Consider the following 19,650-nt stretch of genomic DNA (forward strand, 5'->3'; position numbering starts at 1 on the left):
GTAATGGAAAAGGAGATTCTACTCAGAAGGGAGATATCAGCTGGAGACACAGATTTGAAAATAACTGACTCATGAAGTTTGCAATTAAAGACTGCTCCCCGCTCTGTCTCTGGTGAATCCTTTTACCCTCCTGCACATCTGGCTTGTTCCCCGGTTCTTGGATGCATGAATAAATAAATCTTTAAAAAAAAAAAGAAATAACACTGAGAATCATATTTGACAGCAAGGACTTTGTAGGCTTTTGAGGGATGTACTAATAAACAGAGGGTTATGTTGGAGGTAGATGGAGGCACAAATGAAGAAGTTATCCAATCAAAATCAGTGGGGGTAAGGATGAGTTTCCCAGAGTAGAGGCAGCTGTGACGATGCAGAATGCCAGAGGGGACATGGTGCATTCCAAGAGCTAAAGATAATTCAGGAAGGCTGGAGTTTAAAATTAGCCATCAGGGGTAGTTAGAGATGAGATTTGAAAGGTAGTGAGGAGCCATAACATGAAGGGTCATGCTATGTCAGGCTATTCTGTATAAAGAGTCATTAAATGATTTTAAACAAGGAGTTGATAAATTCTGAGTTTTATTTTAGAAAGATCACTCAGATCACATCACACTACATAGATTAAAGGGAGGATAGCACTTTTTTTTTTTACTATTATGGTTCCCTGACCATATTCTCTAGTTTTTCCTTCTGTTCCCACCCTTGTACCCATTTCCTCATCTCATTCTGTAAATGCTGGTGTCTCTTAGGTTTCCAGCCTTGACTAAGGCTCATCAGGGCAATAGTGACACAGATGAAAGATGATGGTGAAGGAATGTAGACATTCATGAAATCAGTTTCTTAGAATTGATTGGAAATGGAAGAATCAGCAGTTATTTTTCTAGCCTTCTAGAAGGCCAAGTATGGAGCCCTAAAGAATATCAATATATTAGAGATCAGCAGAGAAGGTGGAACCTATGAAAAAGCAGCTAGAGCAGTAAGAGGACAATTAAGAAATGGTGGTAGACCAATGAGAGAAAGAGCTCCAGAAGGGGGGACATGGGCAACACTACCAAAAGCTGCAGAGAGAAAGAGTGAGAGGTATACATTGGATTTCCAGCACAAAAGACATTGGTGACCAAAGTAAAAACATTCTGAATGAAGATCATGGCAGAAGTCATTTTTATAGGAGTGTGAATTTGTTGTTCAGAGGACAAAAGTTTGCATTTGATGGCAAGATCCAGTGTATGACCTTGGGAGTGAGGGGCTGAAATGGAATGGAGAAGCAGATCTTATTGCTGAGGAGGTTGATTGAGCTTGTTCACATGGGAATTGATGTTAAGGAGACAACTGTCTCCCAGGTCCCCAAGTTTTTAGGAAATGATGGAGATTAGTGGGGAATAGCATGAATGTAGTGGGAAGATGTAGTCAAATGGCATAAAAATTCAGGAACAGGGGTTTTTACTTAAGGATGGATGAAGTAATGGTTTTGAAGTAGTATTGGGGAGATGGGAGTTTAATAGTCATGGGCCTCCCTGGTGGCGCAAGGGTTAAGACACAACCTATGAAGCAATCTGCAGCCTCTGCAGCATGAGTTCGATCCCCAGGCAGGGAGCTATCCACATGGCGCAGTAGACCTCTCCTGCCTTGCCCACTGCTCCCCTTAGCAGTATACTTTGGTCAATCTGCCTGTTCTGTTCCCCACTCTGTCTCTGATGATTCCTCTCACCCCCCCCACACATACCTCTGGCCTGTACCCCAACTCTTGTATGCATAAATAAATAAATCTTTTAAAAAAATAGTCATGGAGGCTTATATTTTGAGTAGTGACCATAGAAGACAAGAAGGTAATCATAGACTGGCCTGTGTTGAATTTCCAATAGAACAAGTTCCAGGAATCCCTGCTGAGTGGGAAGGCCTAGCCTTCCCTGCTGGAGTTGGCTGACAGATCCGATTGTGTTTTTGAGGGATTCCCAGCCCAGGTGGCACTAGTCCACCAAAATTCTTTTGTTCCCAAGATCCTCATTGTGTTGGAAACATAACAAACCCCTGGGGAATGGGAAACCTCTGTGGAAAGAGTCACCCACGGTCTAGCTCAATGTTGACTGAGAAAACACCATCAATTTTGGTCATATTATTGGTAAAGCTTTGGTGGTGTTGAAGCAAGAATTCAGGTTGCAAGGGATTAAAGAGTGAGTGGGTGGTGAGGTGAGTTAGCAGAAACTGCAGTTTTGAGAATTGTGGCTATGGAATATCATACCTTAATACGACAGTGCTTTACCATTTACAAATGCCTGTAGACATCGGTGGAGCCAGGGAGGAAAGGTACTGAAGAACAAGGAGGCTGGTGGGTGTGACTAACTAATTAGTGAGAACAGTTTATACTTGGGACATAAAAAGCATCTCAGACTAGCCAGTAGAGGCTGTCTCCCACTCAGCCAGCCAACTGTTTCCTTCCCTGTCATATTATAATTTTCTGACTTTTCTCAGGATAGTGTAGTGGAGTTAAGTAAGTCTGAATTTGAGTGCTGGCTCTCACTCTTTAGACATTTTAAAGTTTGCTTGAGCCCTAGTGTTCTTATCTGTAAATCACAAACAAGCATATTTGCCCCACAGGCTTGTTTTAAGGATGGCAAAAGGTGCTATGCATTTCCTCAATGTTATTTTTCCTTTCTTCCTTCTGTCTCTAGCCCTCACTGTTCACTGTCTTTCTATCTTACCTGTTTCCATTTCCCTCTTTCCTTAGCACTAGCAGATTGAATAACATTTTTAAGCACAGACTATGGCATCTTATCTGGAATTGAATTTATATTATCTTTTTATATTATATTATCTTTATATTATCTTTTCCATGGGTATTTAGATTTATAACTGATTGGACTATCAACATTAAATATCAGCATAGGAATTTTGTGGTTTGTTAGTTAATAGGATGATGAGTGGTAAAATCAGAAGTGTGTGTGTGTTTGAAGCACCGAGAAGAAAAAGCATTGGGAAGTCGGAGCCAGTGAATACTTGAAATAGGAAGTCTCAGGAAACGTTTGACATTCCTGGATGTCTTGTGAACCTGGTTGGGACCTGCATGGAGCCTACATAGCCACAGCTGTGCTGTGCTACGTAAACTCGCAGGCTCCTGCTTTGCTCATGCCATGTTGCTCATCAATTTACTCAGTGTCTCCAATTCACTGTTAGGTCTGTACAGGTCCCAGCTTCTCTGAAGCTCCTACTTACCAAGATGTGATGGGAATGGAGGATGTATCCGCACAGGTCTGCATCTGCTATTTTGCCAGTATCCCCAGGAATGCCAAAAGTGACCCTTTCTTTTCTGAACTGCCAGAACATGTTCTCAGATGGCGTAGGTCTTTGTAAACATTAGTTGGTGATTGAATTCTCAAATGCCATTGGCAATGGAAAAGAGCAAAAAACACAGAATAGTAAGCATTCTTTTCTTCTCCTTAAGCTTTTCTATTGGCTGGACCATAATAATGTTTAGTTTCTGTACCTTATAGCCACAAATTGCATCTTCAAATTTGGTCCCAGAATATGCTTTTCTTGTTGTACCTGTCCCCCCACACCACCCTCCATCTTTCTTCTGTCTACTATTTATTCCTTGTTATCTTTTTGAGGGATAATTTCTTTTGGTTTCTCTTTCCTCTTTATATTATAAATTTCCCTTGTTTTCAACTTTGAACTTAAGACTTTAAAAATAGGTTTAAAAAGATAATGGTTCCTTTATTTCCTAATACCATCCAAGGATATATTTCCTGGTCTGTCTCCTTGTGTTATGTTTTAAAAAGGATTCATATCAGAGTGCATGGGAAACTTAAACAGTTGTAAACCTTAGAATATCATTTCCGGGTCAACTTTGATCTTACATGCCAAGTTCATTGGTGGGGAAGAAAAATTAAATATCTCACATCTAAATCAATAACTAGTGTTCCAAAGGAAACTTTAAAGTTTCACTTTAGATTTTTAAGGAAGTATTATGCTTTCTGTATCAAAGACATGCGATGTCAGGAAAAGCCAGAATTCCTTTGTTTAGGACCTGGTCTACTTACTACCTTTCCTAGTCAGTCTTTTCTCCTCTGAATATAAAATTGCTTCTTCTTTTTCTTCTTCTCCGTTTTTGTTTTTTTTTTTTTTTTTTTGGTCTCTCAAGAGACACTTTTACTATATTCTTTCAGATGACTGTTTTTGATTTAGAGGAGAAATCAACACATAGTAGCTCAAATCTGCTTAGATAAGGTGTTCATTCCTTCCAGCTTTTCATGTTTCAACTTTTGCGAGGCCTGGCATACATCCACCACCAACACGTTCTTCACAGGGACCTGAAACCTCAGAACTTACTTCTCAGTCACTTGGGAGAGCTCAAACTGGCTGATTTTGGTAAGTCACCCCTCGAGTCTCTTTCTGGGATGTGAACAATGATGCTTTTGTGTGCACATGTTTAAAGCATTGACTAGGGCTGGCCTTTGAAAAGTAGAGGCCCAGGGAATATGAAGCTTTGTGAGGATATCAAAGCACCATATAGGAAATGTGAGGCAAGAAACAGGGAATCGGTAGCTTCTTAGGATTCCATTACGCCCCAGTCTAATTGGATCCTAAACGTGGGCACCTCTACTACCTCACATCATTCTGGATATAGAGAGATTTGAAGAATGAAGTATACTTAGTCTGTTACCCTAAATCGGCTTTGCATACACAAGTTCTATCAGAGTAGATCAAGGTTATCCCAGTAGGGCAGGATAAAGAGAGGTAAACCCCAAGATGTAAGGTAGATTTCTGCTGGGGTGGTGGCTTCAGGACACTTGTCCCTGTTTACATGTATATTGATACAGGTGTCATGCTAAAGATATCTGAGATTTTTATTCTCATCAAAGTGATGCAGATTTCTCCAGGTGTCACTATATCTTTCCATGTTAGCACTTGCAGTTTTATAATTACACACATATATGTGTGTGATGATTCTGTTTCCTCCACTACACTGTACACATTATGAGGGCAGCCTGAGTCCATTTTTGCTTATTTTTATATCCCTAGTGACTGGCTCCATAGTAGTTGTTTGATAAATATTTGTTGAAAAACTGCTTTGCATTAAACATGGATTTGCTATTTGCCGTAGTAATTTCACTTCTAGGCATCTACCCCACAAATTAAAAAAACACTAATTCTAAAGGAAACCTGCACTCCCATGTTGATTGCAGAACTATTTACTAAATTACAGCAATAACCTAAGTGTCCCAGAACAGATGAGTGGCTCAAGAAGATGTGGTATATGTACACAGTGGAATACCACTGAGCTATCCAAAAAAAAACCCTGCCATTTGCAGCAACATAGATGGGGCTTAAAGGGATAATGCTAAGTGAAATAAGTCAGACAGAGAAAGATAAATGCTGAATGATGTCACTAATACTGGTTTGCATGAGCTGAGGACTCACTCTTCTGTTTGGTAGATGTCAAATGGTGGTAAAATAGCTGTAATACTTTATTCTGAAACAAGGGTTATACTTTATGCAGGTCCAGCTTTCATCTGGACATGTTAACATTTAACTGATATTTGCTTATCAATTTCCCACAAAAGCAAACCTATTTATTGAGGTTTCTTTCCCAGCTATATATCATGTCATTCTGTGAGATAAGGAACTGACAAAAAATATTCTCATTTGCAGAGGAACTTGAGAATGACTCCTCAGAGATCCTACCAAACTAATTTGGATTAGCAGTTGCCATCCTATAGCCACTAACCTAGGAGTTTCTGGACTGCAAAAATGGAGGGTGGTCATATTAACTTGGACTGAGTTCCATTGTTATTACAGAGACCCCAAACTATAAAAAGTAGAAACTTAACTTTCTCACATACCTAAGCAGAGATTGTATGGTGACTCCAGGGTATGTTGGCCCACACTCAGCTGTTGTGAGGCCCTAGCATGCCTCGGATATTGCCCCAACTGCATACTTCTAGATAGCTGCCACCTCCTTCTTCTAACAGTCTGAAGGAAGGAGAAAAGGGAAGAATGCTTAACCCCACCATTAAGGGTGTGATCTACAAGTTCACATGTCACTTCTGTTCATATCAAATAGGCAAGAATCTGGTCACCTTACTATACTTAGTTGTGAGGGGGGCCACTTCTAGCTGTAAAATAGGCCAAAAATTAAGAAATTCACTTGATTTCACATGAGAAATTCACAAGGATCAAATAGTTGAGCAGTTGTACTAAAAGCACACAAAGTTTGTACATTATTTTTAAAGTGTTTATGTTGCCAGTTAACTGTTGTTGGCAGAATGCATCTCTGTGGATTTCCAGGAAAAAACAGGACAATGATTTATGTTTTTTCCCTTCGGTCAGGTCTTGCTCGGGCCAAGTCCATTCCTAGCCAGACATACTCTTCAGAAGTTGTGACCCTCTGGTATCGCCCTCCTGATGCTTTGCTGGGAGCCACTGATTATTCCTCTGAGCTGGATATGTGGTAAGGGTAGTACCAAAAATGAAGAAAATATGAATTATCCTACCTGTGAGGGTGGTATTATCATCTTCACTATATTTTAAATAACAGTAACATTTATATACAGAAACATAAAGTATTATCAAATACACATTGCACTTTACTTTTCCAATCATTCTGTGAATTTTTAGCAATTAAAGAAAGATTCTTCTGAATCTGATACTCTTTCTACCACACCCCCTCTCCTAGCTCTCTCTGTCTCTCTCTCTGCCTTCAGAGAAACAGACTATACTCCCAAACCACAGATACACACACTCACACACGTGTATACTCACACACATGCACACATATGTCTGCACATGTGTGCCCACACACCCCTATAGTTCAATGACAGATTTAGAAAAAACAGACCAAGAGTCAAAGGACCCAATTTCCATGTCAATTCTATTTCTAATCAATTACTCTGAATAAATTGTTACCTTTTTAAAAAGTCATGTATCCTCTTTGTGTCTAGTTTCTCCATTTTCAAAATGAGAGTGAGTAACTCTCCTCATGAAGGTTTCAATGGAATAATAGTACAAGAACCATATAGATGCCATCAAGTAAAAATCACATCTTTGCGGGGGCTTTTGAATTAAGGGAGTGCAGTAGTGAATGTGGGATCTCAGCAATCATCATCTTAGAGGAGTGGTGTGATGTGATCTGGATCTTATTTCTGAAACCAACAGTCATTCAGAGACCACAGGAGAAGGTAGTAACTTTGCAGTCATAGTCACCTCCTCAAAGGTACTAAATATATTATTTATTTCAATTCCTTAGAAGGCTTTATATAAACAAAAACCCTGTTGCTTTTCTTTAGTTTATCATAGATTATAAAAACGTAACAGTATCCTAAAAGGTTAACTTAAGCTTTAGGATTTCCAAAGTATCGAGAAAGATTGTAGAAATTTTCTTCCAGTGTACCTGAAGTCACAGATTTCCCAATACCTCGTATCGTTTCTAGAAATATCTGTGGTAGTCAAAACCCTCCTGAAACCATCAGCTCCTACTGCTTTGCACTTTCTCATCAAAGGCCATTGGTGGACTCTAACTTTCTCAGCTCTTAATGATCTCTCCCTAGTTGTGATTCACAAGCAGAGTTTTACTTCTACTCATCACTTTCAAGCTGTCTTATTATGGAACATTTAAAATAGTCAAAAAATATACTTTAAGTATATTACATATATATTATATATTTCAATGTTTCTCAGCCAGGGTCAATTTTGCTCCCCAAGTGCATTTGACAATATCCAGAGCCATTTTTATGCCATTGCTATGTGGGGATGCTATTGTCATTTTGTGGGTAGAATGGCCAAGACAGCCCCCCACAACAAAGCTCTCTGCTGTCCAAAATGTCCATAGTGTCAAGATTGAGAAACCCAGTATCAATGAAGAGACACAATCAAGTGACTTCCATGAGTCTCACTAGTATACAGCTAGAACATAATCCACCAACAGCCACATTTTCTTGTGTTTTTTTCCCCATCCATCTGCCTCTTCCTCAGAGGGGCTTCTAGCTTGAATTTTTTTTTTTAATCTTTATACAAGAACTGGGGTATAGGCCAGATGCATGGGAGGGTGAGAGGATTCACCAGAGACAGAGCGGGGAACAGACTAGGCAGACTGACTGAAATACACTGCTGAGGGGAGCAGCTGGCAAGACAAGAGAGGTCTGCTACACCATGTGGGATTCTCTCTGGCTAGCTGGGATCGAACACGTGCTGCAGAGGCTGCAGACAGCTTCACAGTGCTGTGCTGAAACGCCTGTGCCACCAGGGAGGCCCTTGAATATTTTTTTATCATCATTCCCTTACCTCTTTTAAAAATAATATTTTTTATTTTTAATTTTACATTGATTCTAAAAGGTATTGTTTTGTTTTACCTGCCTTAGAGTTATTATTTTAAAACAGTGTTGTTTTTTTTAGTCTTCTGTGACTTGCTTTTTTCACTCAATATGTTTCTACACAGCTAGACTTTATGTTGATGAACATCTTAATTGTTTAGTTTGTGTTGTATTTTGTTTTGTTTTCCTATCATGCTTATACTTGGATTCAAGATTTCTCTAGAGTACTTAGGAATAGATTTGCATGTCCTAAGGTATGTGAATGTTCAACTTCGTGAAATAGTGCCAGATTATTTTCCAAAGTGGTTGTGATAATTTATATACCAGCAATGTGTGATAGGCCTTTATCCATATCTGCACCAACTTTGTAATAACAGATTTCTTAAAATTTGCTAATCAAGCCTGTACAGTGCTTTCACATTGTGATCTAATTTTGCATTTCCCTAATTACTAATGAGGTTGGATTTTTTTTCATGGATTTTTTTGCCACTTGTATTTTCTCCTTTATGTGTCTTTATTTTATTTTCCTTTGGTTTCTCTAAGTTTCTTTCTCCCTCTCAGTCGCTCTCTTCCTTTATAACTTCATTAATTCACAGGAGTTCTAATATTCTGGATAGTAATCTATCATTTAATTTGGTTACTCTCTTTAACTTGGTTACTCTCTTTCATATTTTAATACATTGGGAATTGATTTCTGTATATGCTAACCGATTGTCTCACTCCAATTTCTTCCTTGAACTGTCACACCAAATCTCTCATATACCAAGTTTCCATAAACACACAGGTCTGTTTCTGGGCTCTGTAATTCTGTTCCACTGGGGTCAATGTAACTGTCTCTGCCCCATATCCTAATGTATTCATTTCTATAGCTTTCTAATAATGCTTGACATTTGGTAGTATAAATCTCCCCTCTTATTTCACCTTCTTCCTCAGAAGAGCCTTGGTTACTTTTCCCCTTTGAGTTTTCATAATTTTAGATTCAGTGTTTCAAGTTACATGAAAAATTCTATGGGATTTTAATTGGAATTACATTGAAAATATAGAACACTTTGAGAATAACACTTTTATAATATTGTTTCCAATTTTGAAACATGGTCTATCTCTCCACATGTTTAGTTCTACTTTAATGCCTTATAGTAAGTTTTATGATTTTCTCTCTAAGGTCTTGCATATCTAGAGCAAAGGTCCTTGTAAGCCTATTTCTACTGTTTATTGTTTCTTTTGGTTCTTGCATACAGTATCTTTTTTCCATGTATATTTAGTTGTATTTGACAGTGATATGCTAATCTTCCTTAAAATTTAATCGTGAATTTTTTGGGGGAGTTTCAAGGGGAATTAATGCCCTGCTTTCAGGCAGATAGGGGAGGCCACAGCTTGTCCTCTGCTTTTTCTCGATTGTCTTCAGCTTAAAACAATCCTTATACTAGAGTGGCATATTTTGGGGTGGCATATTCTGCTCCCCTATAGTTCTTCTCCCCTCTTTCATATTTTCCATCTCCTTAACTTTCTGTGCTGCATTCTAGGTAATTTCTGCAGCTCATCAAGCCAGTTCTGTAAGTCACTCTTAAACAATGTATCCCTAATCTTTTTACTCTATATACAAAAATGTATGATATCCCATTTGTAAATGGCTCATGAATTTAACCATAAATATTGATAAGACTTGAAAAATAAAATTTAATTATAAGTTAAAATTACTATCACTACTCTTATCCATTCCACTATTATTATTGGTTGCCCAGTACAACTTAAAAAGAAAAGTAATGTAGAACTAGAACAATAAGCATCTTTCATTGAGTTTACTGCATTTATTCACTCCCTAAATAATTGCTAGATATTGGGTGTTTACATTGAGAGTTTTCTTCCTCCTTTTTTTTAAAAAAAATTAAAGTAATGAGAGAGGAAATGAGTAGGGAGAAGATTTCTAATTGACAAACGAAGAAAAGCGGAGGAGAATCCTGTTAGGTCATGCTGTAACACAGGGTACAAACAGAATGCCTTTGTGGAGGCAGGTGACGCTGGGTGTGAATTACAGCTTTTGTGTTAAGGAAACTAATTACGACACATAGTTCAAGAATGTTTCCTTCACTATAAGCCTAGTGTCAGTGAGAGTACAAGAGCAAATTATTGAACTATGGAAAATGTGAGGTAGGACATATTGGTAATACCTAACAGTTAGAACCAACATCAGTGAGTCTGTAAACATCTTTTCTCGCTGCTACTTTTTCAGAACTTAAAGGATTCCACTAGTAGTTTCAGTGAGAAAAATCAAATGTTTTATGATGAGTAACCTTTTGTTTTTACTTTTTTTGCATTGTGTTAAAATGTCATAACAGAAAGTTTACTATTTTACCATTTTTGAATTGCTGTGCAAGTCATCACTACTGCCCATGCCCGAAACTTTTCATCATCCCAAATGGAAACTCTGTACCCATAACTGAGTATTACTCTTTCCCTGTAGCCCCTGGTAACCTGGTTCTTTCTGTCCCTAAGAATTTGACTACTCAAAGTACTTTAATTAAATGGAATCATGTAATATTTGACCTTCCATGTCTGACTTACTTCATTTAACATAATGTTTTCAAAAGTCATCCATTTTGTGGTAAACTGGGTTTAAAAGAAGGATTTACTTTTGGTACATAAAGTCCCCTATTCAAAACTGACTTTACGCAGTTTCTGGTAGTAAGACTACAAAAAGTTGTCCCAATCTGTGAGATTCTTTACAGTTAGATATCATACTGCAAACTTCCAAATGTAAAGTGTAGCCCAGGGTAAAGCAAATGGAAATGTCATGTGACTGCCATATATTGTGTTATTCTGAATTAATTTCAAAAAATTTTCATATGGGAAAATTTCATATTTCATAATTTCATTTTTCAAAATATCATATGGCTCCTTGCACCTCCAAAAAAATCTAAAACTCCTGAGATGGTTTATTTGCCCAGAGATTGCCTAAGGAATTTGAGGAAATTTTTCTCTCTTGTGGAAGAATTTGTTCGTGCTCAGAATAGAGAAAAGGTTAGAAAGAGAGCTAGTAAAAGCAGAAAACATAAAATATTTCCTCTAACTTAACTGAAGAGATCACAGTGCATCTCTCCTTTCTGGAAGGATTCATTGTTTGATCCCATCAGGTAATAGTCCCCTCAACCTCTGCTGTCTGTGAAGTTCCCCTTCATGTACATGGATTGCCCCAAAGGTATCTCCATAGAACATAAATCCTCTGAGAAGCCTAAAAAATATGTGGGGTATAAAGAGCCACAAGAATGAAGATTTAAGGCAAGAAAGGGAAATAAAAATAAATAGGAACTGGTTCCCTTTCTGGACCTGAACATTCAGAATATTTAAAATGTTTGCTTAAGATTAGTCTAGAGTGGGCAAAAGCAATGATAGCCATACAACTTGTATTCTTAATTTTAGGGAGCAAACAAAAATAAAAAATGTTTCTGAAGAACAAATGAAAAAAATAGGAAGAGGGATTTTATGATTTTTTAAAAAAAATTTTCCATTTACTTATGCATAAAAAAGCTGAGGTGTTGGGGGGAGGGGTTGAGAGGATTCACACAGACAGAGTGGCGAGCAGAACAGGCAGATCTACTGAAATACACTGCTGAGGGGAGCAGTGGGTGAGTCAGGAGAGGTCTGCTGCACCATGTGGATCAGCTCCCTGGCCAGGGATCGAACTCATGCTACAGTGGATAACCTCAAGGTGCTGAGACTTTAACCCCTTGCACCATCAGGGAGGCCCAGAACTGTACGATTTTTAAAGAATAATGCCTAAACTAGAAAATGCCTTCCATCTTTCCAACTTAAGGAACACAGATGTATTTCTATATCATTCCATTGATTGGTATGTATGTTCCAGGTACCAAAGTAAAATTAATTTAGGAATGTTGTTTGTCTTAGAAGTATTCTAAGTGCATGTATATATGCACACATGCATTCACACACAGCATATGTAGACATAGATATAGATATGTCCTTTGATTCTTGATTTGTTAGGTGAGTGAAGATTAATAAAGATGCAAAAGAATACCTATATGGCACTAACCATAAAAATGCAAATGGCAGATTTCAACCAAACATCAGTATTTTATTGAATAATACAAACATCTACTGTTGCTAACTTACATAATGGCCTTAATATCTAACTTTCTTCAGTTAATTTTGTATAATTTTGTACACTGTCCTTATGATGTGGAAAAAATACCAGGAAATTGTATAACAAAGTGAATTCTTTCTGGCTCCCCCCAGCCACCAGTGTGAAAAGAAATTATCTTCCCGTTTGATGATATAGGAAAGAAAATTAATAGTTCACCCACTTAATCTATTTTCAAATGCACATCTCTGATCAGAATGCATCTTACAATAGCAGCCAGCCAGCCAGGCTACAGTTGTGACTGTAGTTACCATTGCATATGTGTGAACATCAAAAGTGCCAGCATCAAAATTTGTAGAATGGGTGTCAATGACTTGGAAGAAGGTCTTGCAGACAGAAGAGGTTTTTTCTTCTTCTTTTTTTTTAATCCTTAGCAACCAAATGGTTGTGGGGAGAGAGTGAATCAGACACGTTTAGCAACATTCTTTAAGCAGGAGTCAAAAGTAGGCTAACCCCACATAATTGCAAGGTCAATTTAGGAGCCAGCATCAATGACTCTTAGTTTTTTTATGGATTATTTTAAGAGATGCTGCATCATCAAACTCCTGAAAGAGGACGATATCATGGATAAACATAGACATCAAAGAGTCTGAGTCAAATGCTGAACTTATTTCACTTAAGGTTCTACTTTTTTGCATGCACAAGTATGATATATGATAAAATAATTTGTCTAATTAAAAATAAAATTATAAAAAATTGCATTAGAGTAGAGTAAAATAAAAATAAATATTATGTGAAAAAAATTTTAAAATTTTGTAACAGCCCTTTCAATAAGTAGAAAAGAGCCATTTTGAACATGTATGTCGTAGTTTAACTGGAAGGGGGTTTTTCTTGTTTGTTTTCTTAATGGTATATAAAATAATGGTTCCTCTTACCAGGACAGTATCTTATATTCAGTGAAACAGAGTCTTCAGTCTGGAAGTTGAGTACTTTCCCCTCTTCTCATTAAGTGGATAGTGGATGTTCTTGAATGAGCTAAAATGCTTGCTATATATAACATATTCCTAAATGCTAGATGCATTCCATTTGAATAAAAGATAGCATTCTTATTTTGGTGTGGCATAGTCTCTTTGCCCGAGACTTTTACTAGCATGTGGCCCCTACTTAACTATCCCCAAAATACTTCTTGAGAGGAGAAATGTTACTTCAGTTTCTCACATGTGGTTTCCTTGTAAGTGTCGGCTGACTCCTGTTTCCTTTGCTAGGGGTGCAGGCTGCATCTTTATTGAAATGTTCCAGGGTCAACCTTTGTTTCCTGGAGTTTCCAACATCCTTGAACAGCTGGAGAAGATCTGGGAGGTAAGAAAATTCTTCACAGGAAGATCTATATGCATTTCAAACTTTGAACCAAATTTGCCCGAGAGACAAATGAAGCAGTCCGTCTACTTTGAGATATTAAGCTATATATTCAGGTTGTGGAAACTGTGGTATTTGCTTTAGTAAAAGCACCTTGGAAATGAGTGGTCCAAAAAATATCTATTGTCTCATAGCACTCCATGAATCTACCTGCTCCCTATTACAATTGTCTCAATCTCACAGGACCACTCTGATACTCCTACTTAAGTATAGCCCTGATTTGCCAATCCCAGTTCTAATTCTATCATGTATTTGGCCGTGGATATTTTTCAGCTGAAAACAAGAACAAATTTTCATAGAACTTTGATAAAACAAAGACTTCCTATGTAAGCATGAGAGAAGTATACTATTTATCATGCTCCTTCCAAGCCAGATTCTTAAGATATCAAGCTGTTCTTAGTTATGGGGTTCCATTTCTTTATTCATTAGTTATTCCTACTTCATTCGCATTTAATGTCCTTTGTTTCTATCTCCCTTTTAGATTATCAGCCATGTACTATAGTCATATTTCTGGTTTAGGGGTGATTGTTTTTAATTGTGGTAAAACATACATAACATACAATTGATCTTTGTATAAAGATCACTGGCATTAATACATTCACATCATTGTGCAGCCATCACTGTCACCCATTTCCAAAACATTTTCATCATCCCAATCTGAAGCTCTGTACTCATTAAACATTAACTCCCCACCTTTCCTCACCTAGCCCCTGTCACTACTCCACTACCTTCTGTCTCTCTGAGTTTGCCTATTCTAGGTAGCATGTGTAATAGGAATCATACAGTATTTCTCTTCTGTGTCTGGCTCATTTCATTTAACATATTATGTTCAAGCTCATCCACACTGTAGCATGTACTTTAAATTGGGGGGAAGGGCATCATTTGTTATCCTGGATTCTGTTTCCTTTTAAGTTTGCTTGCTTCAAGCGGGTATCTGGAGAATTCTTGGTAACAGTCTCCCATACAGAAAGAAGTCTTGGGAAATATTGCCCTAATAGGTTTTTTGTGTGCAGGTGAGAGAACGTTTCTCAAACTCTTTTACATTTTTAATTTCGTTGCTGCAAACTTTTTGCTGGTCTAGGAATGTTGTAAATTTTTTATTTTTAAATTGTGTTCCCAATGTGGAGTCCGAGCCCTACATTTATTGTTTTAAAAAAGGTAAAAAAAAAAAAAAAAAAAAGGTTGAGTGCATATTTAATAACACATAAAAGTAAAGAAAATCCTCAGGGAACATTTATGAAAAGAGAAATGAGTTAGGGGGTCGACAGCTCATTTCTATGAAGAAATTCTATGCAAATCAGTCTAGTGCTGCAGACTCATGACCCAGAAAACCTTGTATTCTGGATAAATGAAAATGTGCTTTGTGAATTTAATATATTTTGTAGAAATTAATCACTATAATTAAATTTTATGGGGAAACAACAGAAAAATGAAGAACTTATTTTTCAAGCCAAAAGATTCTTTCTCAAAACTCTCCTGCAAGACAGATAAATGCAACCTTCAAATAGCATTAGTAGATGCTATAACATTATCTAGGCTAGGAGTCGCCTAACGCAATGGCTGTGGAATCAGATCTGGGTTTGAATTCTAGCTATTTCCTAGCTATATGAATGTGAGTAAATTATGTAGTCCCTCTGAGCTTCAATTTCCTTCTTGTTAAATGGGGCTAGAAACATCAACTATAACTGTAGAAATGTTTCAATAACCTGACTGCTAATAAGCCTTCCCTAACATTTAACTGATTGTTCTGTTTTTCTACATAGTATTATACCTTATACACAATAGAGGAAGCACAAGTAACCTAGATCTCACCTTACAATAATCTTTAACCCATTTGAAGAGGTTTTCCTAATCACTTATTAAGGAAAAAACACTTATTGGACAGCATTCACCATATAAAATACTCTGCAAGGTTTTGTATGAAGTGACAAAGCATGAAAGAATAGGAAAATTGCATGATGTGTGGCTTCAAGTGTTGACCAGTCTAGGTGGGGCAAAAGGTGAAGTATATGTAAATATATGTAAAGCAAACACAAATTATATATATATATATATATATATATATGCAAAGGGATGTCTATATAATAGTAATCATAATACTGAAATAAGATATGCTATTGGTATATTTAAAATGTTCCATATAAACTGATTTTTTAATATTATATACTATGTTTAGTGATTGTGCTCTTGAAAGCAATAATTTACAGTTTTTTGCATGTAGCACAGCACTTGAAGATCATAGAACAGAAAGAAAAGGCTAGACATTTCTCAGAACCTGATGACCCTCTAGCTAATGATTTAAGTTTCCAGGACTGATCTTGATGACTGATACCATCTGAAGGATATTTTAGGTAATTCAGTAAGTGAAAGAATTTGGAATAGAATCTGGATATAATGTTTCAAAACATGAGTGATGCAGCAAAAACAAGTGTGTCTTAATAAATCAGTCCAACTGGTCCTTACCAGGAAACCACACTCATTTCTACCATTATTTTTATTACCCTGCAATGAATCAAAGGGACTTATTTAGAACATTATGACAACTCATTACAAATTTAAAACAAGTAAACATATTAGAAATAACACTGGCCTGGAATCAGGAGACACAACTTCCGAACCCAGCTCTAACTTTAGGTAATGAAGTAGTGCAAGTCACATAACCAACCTCGCTGAGTCTCCAGCATCTTAAATTGTATTTGATTTTCTGATTCCATAAAGTTGTGACTTCTTTGGAGAAGGCATAAAGAGAACATTGTAGCTTCCTATCATTTTTAATCATATTTGTCTCTTCATTAGATTCTCCCCTGCCCATGAGTTATCAATTTGCATAATTCAATCTAACTTTCAATATGCACTGATCAAAGAAGTAAGTTTCATATTGCTTAGCTATAGCTGATGAGTGCCAGGAGCTCATATTTATTAAACCTCATTTCCCTTGGTCCTGTCCAATCAGGTAGAGACCATAGTTTTGTTATCACATGTGCAGTTCCACGCTCTGGGGACGAAGTGACAGTCATCCCATTCAGTAACGCACATCTACTCTGTCTTGTATATGACTACATCTCAAGCACTTTAAAAATTACAAATAGCTCCTGAATTTGTGTCTTACTAAACATAGGTTACCCAAGTGAAAATAGTAAAGCTATTTTGGGTTCTACAATATTGATGTAGGAATTGCTTCTTTGAAAGCAGTGGGTCCATCCTATTTCTCCCAACTTCTAACCACAACTTTCCTCTACATTTATCCTGAGATCTCACTTTCAGGAAGTAAGACATAATGAAAAGTGCTGCATCTTTATTTCACCATCTTTCTCAACTCTGTGTGTGTGTGTGTTCACATCTGAAACAGTTGTCGCTGCTTTCGGACCCATTTTTTAGAACTCTAATCTTCTCAATGAATGTTTTTAACAAATAATCCCAGATGCACTTCTAAAATCAGAATGAAATAAACTATGCAGACTTTAAATCCATTAATCAAAATGCCTTAAAGTTTCCATTCCAAGAAAGGCAGATAAACAGCCCCTGCAGCTCACTGTGGTTTCAAACATAGCACTCGCTAGCTGCCTTTTAAGAGCCTTCAGGGAGAGAGTAAATCAACAATTTTTGGTTTTCAGTTTCCCAGACAGTGAAGTGGAGCTTTAGTAATTTTCTCAAGTGAAAAAGAATTCAATAACTTTCAAATAGAAACTGAGCATCAAATTTCTAAATAAAGGATATTGAATTTTTGTTTGAACTTTTAACATCTTAAACCTTTTAGGACAATGTTTCAGAATTTTTTGGTGTCCATTTTACTGGTCTTAATTAAACATAAGACAAAATAGCCAACAATCCTAGTAACTTTCACCTTAAAGAAAATATGGATGTAGCCATTATTTCCTTTATTGTTTTCTCCTTGTTATCTTTACTTTCTTCTCATTGTGTTTTGGCAGCCCACAGAAGATGTATAGGTACATGTGAATCACACCCACTTGTTTACATGCACATCTGTGCAAATACATAAGACGGTAGGTTAAAAAAGAAGAATTAGCTTCCCGTCCTGTGGACTTCTTCGACAAAAGAAGAATTAGTCCAGTTGGTTTTTCAAAATGGATTCTAGGATCCTTAGTGTTCCCGTAGGCTCAGGGTGGCTGATAGGAAAAGCCTATAATCCTCTCAGCAGCTTTTCAGTTTGTTTAGGGAATGGATCAAAGAAAGAAGTTTTTACTGGGTGGGTGATTTTTTTATTATATGAGAGAAAATAGCACTTGAGTGTCTTTTGTTTGAGGACAAGCTAACAGGCAGTACAGAGTATACTTCTCAGCCAGAGTTCTAGTCAGTAAGCTGGCAGATATTAAGATTCTGAATTCCTGAATGATTATTATCAGTCAATTGATTTCCTGCCATAACAGTTGGGCTGTCATCTATATTCAGCATTTTGCACATGAATTTGTATGAGAACTTCTTAAAAAGATTTATATTGAGATATGATGCTTTGATTTTATACGCTGAGATTTTTGTTTTCATGTTAATTAAAAACTAGGGCTTCAATTTGATATTCCTCAAAAGAATGAGCTCTTTTTCAAGTGATATTACTATTACAATCCCCCAGTTAAAACTTACATACCGTATTTCTCTGTTAAGCCACAGAGAAAACAAGAAGTTGGTAGAAAAAAACAAGTTAGATTTGGGATCATTTTTTAGCCAACATTCTACTGCCTAAAGGTCAGTGTTTAAATCCTTTTTAATTTGAGCACCTCAGGGAACATTGGAATGTCCTTACTGAGGCATAATTTAAACTGACAAGGGTAAATTGTGTCTCTTTATAGCCCCAACTCCCTACATGGTGACCATGCAATAGATTTTCATTGATAAGAATATGACTTTAAGTAAGGCTTTGATCTGCCTCAGAATAACCAGTGAATTAGTGAAGACACAGGTTTAAGACCTGTGTGCATCAGGGTTCTCCAGAGAAACAGAACCAGTAGGATATATACAGATTTATAAAAGGAAATTTATAATATTATCACAGTTGGCTTATGCAATTGTAGAAGGTGAGATTTGCCACCTGCAAGAACTGGTGGTATAATGCAATCTGAGGCTAAAGGCCTGAGAACTGAGGGGGCCACTGGTGTAAGCCCTAGAGTCTTGAAGGCCTGAAAACCAGGACCAATGATGTCCAAGGGCAGGAGAAGATAAATGTCCCAGCTCAAAAGGAAAGAAGAGAGATTTTGCCCTTCCTTTGCTTTTTTGTTCTACTTGGGCCCTTAACAGATTGGATTATGCTCATCCACATTGATAAGGGTGAATCACTTTACTCAGCCTACCAACTTAAGCGTTCATTTCTTCCAGAAAACAACTCACAGATTCACAGGAATGACACATCCCTTAGCCCAGTCTAGTTAACATAAAATTAACCATCACAGGCCCATAGGAATATACTTCAGCTTTCTTCCCATGAAATTATAAATGTTGGAAAAACCTAAGTTTCTTGTATATATCAGCTGGCCTACATGTCATACACCTAACTCTCCCTTATGCCTCCCTGATCGGTCTTTATGTTTCCATATCTGTTCCATCTACCCTGTGTCCCATCCCCTCATCTTTCTTTGTCTCTCTTCTCTTTATATAGGTGTTGGGAGTCCCTACTGAGGACACTTGGCCTGGGGTTTCTAAGCTGCCTAACTACAATCCAGGTAATGTTGATCTGAACTTCTTAATGCTCTGAGAATTAGAAGTGTGAGAGCTTGGCCACAAAACAGTATGCCCTTGTTTTATTATTGACTCAACAGTGAGTATAGACCTGGACAGCTTTTTAGATTCATATCTCCTTGAGCAACCCTTGTATAAGGAGGATACTGA

General features: G+C 37.2%; 1 protein-coding gene across 1 annotated transcript in view; it reads left to right on the forward strand.

Moving 5' to 3' along the window:
• The window catches only part of CDK15 (cyclin dependent kinase 15), a 76,799-nt gene that overhangs the window by 25,119 nt on the left and 32,030 nt on the right, over positions 1–19,650 (forward strand). The window contains exons 7-10 of the mRNA XM_037523847.1: positions 4,236–4,359; positions 6,322–6,442; positions 13,662–13,755; positions 19,421–19,484. Coding sequence (XP_037379744.1) covers positions 4,236–4,359; positions 6,322–6,442; positions 13,662–13,755; positions 19,421–19,484 — 403 coding nt within the window. The remainder of the gene's footprint in view (positions 1–4,235; positions 4,360–6,321; positions 6,443–13,661; positions 13,756–19,420; positions 19,485–19,650) is intronic.

Source organism: Talpa occidentalis, unplaced genomic scaffold (assembly GCF_014898055.3).
Source record: "Talpa occidentalis isolate TD23 unplaced genomic scaffold, MPIMG_talOcc4v2.1 talOcc4.3, whole genome shotgun sequence".
NCBI lineage: Eukaryota > Metazoa > Chordata > Mammalia > Eulipotyphla > Talpidae > Talpa > Talpa occidentalis.